Source organism: Sinocyclocheilus grahami, unplaced genomic scaffold (assembly GCF_001515645.1).
Source record: "Sinocyclocheilus grahami isolate Dianchi unplaced genomic scaffold, SAMN03320097.WGS_v1.1 scaffold1186.1, whole genome shotgun sequence".
In the NCBI taxonomy this organism is placed as follows: Eukaryota; Metazoa; Chordata; class Actinopteri; order Cypriniformes; family Cyprinidae; genus Sinocyclocheilus; species Sinocyclocheilus grahami.
This window is the reverse complement of record NW_015506365.1, coordinates 265,015-272,204: the sequence shown is the minus strand read 5'-3', so window position 1 is coordinate 272,204 and position 7,190 is coordinate 265,015. Positions and strand designations below refer to the sequence as shown.

Sequence of the window (7,190 nt, the reverse complement as noted above, 5' to 3'; positions counted from 1 at the left end):
GTCATTATGTCATTATCTCCTTCCACTGGTCAAATGCAAAACTTAAGACATTTGTCATTCAAATTCAGCATGTGAACTAGCAGCACCGCAGCAGCGAACTTCGGTTTCCTGCTTCACGTCTCTCTTTAGAGAAGACCTGAAATATTTGCAAGCTTCAGATATTTGCATTAGTGAAAATCCTTCTTTCACTTAATTAATGTACTTGTTGTTTAGACCCATCAACATGTCACATGCATAGCGGCTTGGTTTCCCTGTTAAGATCACAAACAGGTTTCTCACTCAAATAGGCCACTTGTTTATATGTGCATAACAGTTTGTAAGAGTGACTCATCTTATACTACAGCAGTGTTTCTCAACCCTGATCCTGGGTGCCCCCCCATCACTGCACATTTTGTGTGTCTCCCTAATCAAACACCTGATTCACCTCATTAAAAGAAACTCCAGGACCTGAAATGGGTGTCAGATAAGGTAGACATACAAAATGTGCAGTGTTGGGGGTTGCTCAGGACCAGGGTTGAGAAACACTGTACTACAGTAACACTTTTGTAACAACACTGACAGTCTAAAACATGCAGCCTATAAAAACATAAATAAGAACACTTAAATATGACCACTTGCTACTATTTTCTGCATTTTAGAATAGATTCTTAACTACAAGAGGTGCATCCTGGAATGCTTTTCAAACAGTACTGAAGAAGTTGACATGAACGTAAGACACTTGTCGACTGCTTTTCCTTCACTTTTTCCATCTGATCCAACACCAGCCATACGTATATGGGATCAATAAAAGACCTGTATTATATGGCTTTTCCACTGCGTGGTACGACTCGGCACGGTTCGGCACGGTTTGCGTTTCCACTGCAGTTCAGTACCGCTTTAGAGTGGGCGGGATTATTCACATGTTGTTATAGTTGTGCTGCCTCTACTACCACGACTCCTAAAAAAAACGTTTTCATTCCGCGTCGCCCCATCAAGCTCTCGCTGGATCCGCTCCTCTGCTATCAACGAGAGGAACGTCGGTTCTTCCGCAACAGACAACAAAAAAAAAAAGGTGCGCTCGTTCAAAACAGTTGTGTTCGATCCTTCGCTGGCTGTGCTGATTTAAATCTAGTGGTTCTTTTGTGTTTGTGTCGCAAGTTCAGTGACGCAGGTAGTGACGATTCTCTCAGGCCAATCCGTGATCAGCAGAGTTTACACGTCATGTTTTGGTAATGGTACGGTTCACTTGGAACCCCAACCGAGGTGGTACTAAAAAAAGTACCAGGTACTGTACCCAGTGGAAAACCCCCCAAAAGTGAACCGTACCGAGCCGTACCAGGCAGTGGAAAAGCGCCAATAGTGTCTTTAAACAGGTGATCTAGGTAGTTCAGCGCACAATGGCCTACAACTAGGCTTGCTGCGATAGAGGGTGTTTTCAGTTATACCGGTGTTAAGCCGCAACACCGGTTACGTCATTTGCCTACCGCGGCACCATCGTTTAGATTTTTTTTATAGTAACAAAAATAATTTAGCCTAGTTCAGTTAGAGAACAGACACTTTTATAAACTATACGCTCAATTCAGCGTGCCGAACCGTGTGCAAACGACGCACCACGTCAGTGCACCACGGAGCAGGAGTAAGATTTTATTTATCACGTGAGGAGAGTGAGTCGAGCTGACTGACAAGAGTGAGGTGAGAAAGACAAGACGATGGCAGAAGATTGTTTAGATAGGAAATGCAAAGTCACCTGTTTGGTAATATTTTAGATTTTGAAAAGCCTATTGACTGGAAGCTTTTTTAAACATTCGTTTCTTATTTATTTGGTTCCACAGTGTCTGCTGATTACTTTATTTAAACTGTGTATTTTATTTATTTTATTTTGCATCAAGGTGTATATGCTGTGCCTCCAAGCTTTCTTATTCGTTTTGCTAATAAACGTTCTATGTTTCTTATTTATTTGGTTCCACAGTGTCTGCTGATTTTCAGTTTTAAATACCTATTTAAACTTTGTGTAGCCTAAGTAATTTGGTATTTTATTAGGCATATATAGTGTATTTTTATTTGTTTTGTTAATAAAAGTTCTGAGTTTGAAGTTGTTGTTGCTTGAATTGAATCAATGACGAATTGCCGCTAATTTGAAAGCGAAAGTAAAACACGCACAGCGCTTTTTCAAGCTATTTGAAAGCCATGAAATCCGGGGAAAAGAGGGAAAACTCAAACGAACAATTGCTTGACGCCGAATTGCGGCTAATTTGAAAGTGAAAGTAAAATGCGCACGGCACTTTTACAAGCCATTTGAAAGCGAAGAAAAGAGGGAAACTCAAATGAACTAACACCCCCCACCCACCCCAACGGTGATACCGGTATTACCGGTGTTGTCACTCGTCGATTAACCGGTGGGAAGATTTCCCCCACCCCCTCACCCCAACTGTGATAACGGTATTTCCGGTGTTGTCACACGGCGATTGACCGGTGAGAAAATTTCCTCACCGTCACAACCCTACCTATAACTACTCTAAGAAGAAAACAAACCATTAACAGAAGTCTGGTCCATTTCCATCTTCTAATTCTTTAATAATTTAACACATTTGCATGTCTACTGTTCTATGGTCTATTGATGGTCACATGACATGCAGATAAACAGATACAACATTTTATTTCTTTTTATTTTACATTTTTATGATTTAAAGGAATAGTATACCCAAAAGTTTACATTTATTCACTATCAGACCATTTAAGATGAGTTTGTTTCTTCAACCAAACAGATTTGGAGAAATTTAGCATTAAATCACTTGCTCAGCAATGGACCCTCTGCAGTGAATGGGTGCCGTCAGAACAAGAGTCCAAACATTAATGATGGTTTTGTTACTAACAAACACACAGCTTTTCACTTCACAAGATGTTAACTGATGGACTGGAGTCATGTGGATTACTTGTGATGTTTTTATCAGCTGTTTGGACTCTCATTCTGATGGCACCCATTCACTGCAGAGGATCCATTGGTGAACAAGTGATGTAATGCTAAATTTGTTCTGATTAAAAAACAAACTCTTCTATATTGGACAGCCTGAGGGTAGGTACTTTTTTCAGCACATTTTAATTTTGGGGTGAAATATTCCTTTAATTACTTACTAGTTTTTCCATCAACTCTCAAACCCCAGGTGGGGAAACCCTGTTCTAACAAATCTAACCATTTTGTTTGTTAAAACAGGTGATAAGAAGCTCAGCTACCCTAACGAGGCACTATCAGCGTGTTATTGTGTATGTGTGCAAAAATAAGTCAAGAAAGAGAGAGAAACCACTGAAGCAGATCCTCACTTGGGACTTCAGACACAGAAGTAAGTAAAAATTCAAGTTAATCAAAATCTGGGGCTGGCTGCCGTGTTCCCATGGTGCCTTCACAGCTCACACTTCACACATTTCAGCAAACGCCTTTTCTCCAAAAGCACCAAGTGGAAAAAAGCATGCTTTCACTTAGGTACCTGAGGTTATTTGGGCATATGCATTTATCACACCACAACACAAGAGCATTTGTACGACACGCTGTCTGACAAAGAGTTTAACTGTTCAGGTGACTAATAGAGAAAAGCAGACATAACGGCCAGTGGTTACAAACAAAGAGCTGTCTTTGACTCGGCAGATAAGAAAAAAGGAAGAACAAGATCCTTGTTTAACTTCATGGTGATTATTAAAATGTCCTCCTCAAGGGTCTGTGGTGTTTTTTTTAAAAGCTTATTCGAAGAATTACTCTGTTTGCATCCTCAATAATGGCCTTTTTACAAATCTGAAATGATGACAAAGAACTTCGGACCTTTTTACAAGGCAAATCTGTCTCAAAGCAACATGAAAGATTGAGAAAACTCACCAATCTTCTGGTTGAAGATTTTGTCAAAGGTCAGTTCATCCCTTTCTTCCAGGTACTTTTGCATGACACTCCGAATACTGCAAGAAAATGGGAAAAAATTACTTTAGTTCAAAACCCCACATCAGCTAAGACCCATCTCGCCCTGAGAGAAAGGTAAGTAGATTTTTCAGCCAGCCTCCTGCGCTGGCCTTCCACCTCGATCCCGGCCTTAGTTTAGGTCTCTCCACAACCACCTGCCCGTCTCTTCCCAACGGAGGGGACTGCCACACTGCCCTGGGAGAGGGTGTTAATGAGCAGCAAGGTTTGGGAGACTGAATCAATTAGCACCCCCTCCGAGGGCTCATTATCACCCAACCACAGGCCCACAGAGTCAGAGTGCAGGTCAGGGGAGATTGGAGTGTCCCCAAACATGCTCCTGCAGTCCTGGACCAGACACAGACAGCCCTGTAGTGAGTGACCTGACAACATTACGGTAAACGGACAGGGCTGATATCAGGACTGCTAATATAAATAGGGCTGTGCGATGATGAAAACTCATTACATATTTATGGTAATTAAGTTGGCGATGTAAAATTAAGCAATACTGTGAATATTATGAAGATGCAATGAAATGTATATTTACTCGTTAAGTTATATCAGTGTGACAGTGTAAAAATTGCATGGAAAAGACAAACTGTCCATTTCAATTAATCAATTCATGGCTCCGATTCAACTATACGTTTGAATCATTATTAATATATATTGCTATTGATTACCATGTTTTTGTTATATTGGTGCATATAAAATAAAATCATTAAATATTTCATCTAATTCTAGCATTAAAGGGGTCATATGATGCGATTTCAATTTTTCTTTTCTCTTTGGAGTGTTACAAGCTCTTGGTGTATATAGAAGATCTGTAAAGTTGCAAAGACTAAAGTCTCAAATCCAAAGAGATATTCTTTATAAAAGTTAAGACTTGTCCACGCCCTCCTAAAACACCTCGTTTAAACACGCCCCCACACGTCTACGTCACCATGTGGGAAGATTTGCATAATGCCGCCCAAATGTTCACGCAAAGAAAGAAGGCATAACTTTTATTCTTGCTGTAGTATTGTTGTTGCCGCCGACCGCCATGTTGTGGAGATGCTGTGTTTCATTGTGAAAGCGAAACTACTTTGTTTGGCATTCCAAAATAGGACATAATGTTTCTATAAAGTGGGGCAGTTCCAACTTTGCAAGGACAGTCTGGCGCTTCTGACTCACAGCCTGTAAGTACGTTTTTTATATATAAAGAATTTGCCACTGATGATTCAAACGCGAGTTTGAGCAGTGTAGAGTAGGCTTGTTGTTTGTCATTTCTCCGATCACAAATGCAGACATGGTTTTGTGTTTATGCGGTGCAATACGCAACGCAAAAAGTAAAAACACATTAGAAGTCATTATAATCCGTAATTATGTCCCTACTGGATGCAACAAATGCCTCGTTTGTAATGGGTTTTATTGGTTTTGTCTCGTCGCGCCGGGACATATGGAAACAGTATGGTAAGGGGCGTAACATTTCCGTCACACGCTTGAGGTATTCAGCCAATCACAACACACTGGATAGCTGGCCAATCAGAGCACACCTCGCTTTTCAGAACATTGAGCTTTTGAAAAATTGACGCGTTTCAGAAATGCGGGGCATAGTGTTCTTTTTAGCAACATCATATGACTAAAAATTCTAAAAAACACCTGTCAAGTAATTTCAGAGCAAATACATAAGTAGGGATATATCAAATCAATATAGGCTTAAAAATAATATTTTAGCGGCCCTGCCCTAGTAAATGACTTAACACATGACTGTAAAAAGCAAAATCTGATATTTGGATCCCTTGAGTGGCTGAAAGCTCAAGACTCGATGAGCTCTTTTAAGACACAAACAAACTTTTAATTTATTAATGATGACTACATGTTTTACTCACGCATCGCATTCATATTTTATAGCCTGGCCTACATTATGATGACACATTAACTGGCCTTTAGCATCTCAAAAGTGGTAACTAGTTCAAAACCACCGACTAATGGATACAATTTAAAACGCAGGATTGCACCCGTGCAGGAGATATTGCATTCAACCACAACATGCGCGACCCCTTGCTGCCCGTCTCTCTCCGGATTCAGACACATTCATCTCTTTCTCTGTCTGTCTGCAATCGCATCAGTTTCGTCCCATGGTCCAACGTCCATGTGACTGAAACAATCTCAAGTCTCTTCCACTCGTCTCGCTGTCAAACAATCCCACCAGCTCCTCAAACACTTCCAGTCATGCTGTCAAAATCTCACCTCTCTGCCAGCGGGCTCACGACTGGCCCAAGGAGAATGTAGCAGAGCCGCGCTATCTCTCTCCACCGGCAAAAGGCAAAGTACCTTCTATTTATTAACAAACGCCTTTGTTGTACCATCAGCTTATGCTTTCTTATGCACGCTGGATCATTGCTGTCAATATGGGATATTGATACGGTTCTCTTACACCACAGAGGTTTAAAAAAATGCTTACTGAACAACAACAAACAAGTGCTTGAGTGTCACAAGAAGAGTTTGATGGTAAACGAAAGTTTTAGTCAGAAGGTGCAGCTGGGAGTGGCATGAAGCTTATGGATCCCGTAATAATGCTAATGATGGGGACACTGATGTCAACGGCTAATGCTTTCCCTCGATCTGTGGTAATGCCGCCCTGCTGCGGACTACAGTAATCCCTCAGAGCAAAAAGAGCCACTAAAGCAGACTAATCACAATAAGGAGCGGATGTATGGTTTACCACTTTGTCGAACGGAAAAGCCAACCCTTGTTATCGTTTCCGATTCGTACCGCGCATTACCGCATCATCCGGGGAGGCTAAATAGCCCACCGGCACATGCATCATCTCGGCCCAAGGAGAGACTTTTATATTAGCCTTGGCGTAGGAAGGAAGATGATTAATCGTAAATGAATCTTGCCGCGAATTTACTCTGCCTGTGTCCTGATGCTGGCCGACTCACAGAAGACTTCTTCAAAAAGCCTGATTGAATGCTTTAGCAGGATTATATGTAGTGCTGGGCGGAATACCGGTTCATACTGAATACCAGTGTTTATTTTTGTTATGATATGAATTTTTAAAATACCACAATACGTAGTAGATCACTAATAGTATGTTGCTTAAACAACGTTCGGAACGCGACACTGTTTGAAAGGGGTTCCTTTTCACTGTTGCACTGTGGTGAGGGAACAGCTGTATGTGTTACGAAGCGTGAACGTTCCGAAACTGAAGCTGTAGAACTAATAGAACGTGATGACACAGAAGAACTCATCCACAATATCCACATTGACCGCCACAAATATCCACCGC

General features: G+C 41.2%; 1 protein-coding gene across 1 annotated transcript in view; it reads right to left on the bottom strand.

Annotated features, from left to right (window-relative positions):
• Positions 1-7,190, bottom strand: part of LOC107567741 (beta-adrenergic receptor kinase 2-like) — a 53,018-nt gene that overhangs the window by 41,845 nt on the left and 3,983 nt on the right. Inside the window, exon 2 of the mRNA XM_016253478.1 lies at positions 3,845-3,921. Coding sequence (XP_016108964.1) covers positions 3,845-3,921 — 77 coding nt within the window. The remainder of the gene's footprint in view (positions 1-3,844; positions 3,922-7,190) is intronic.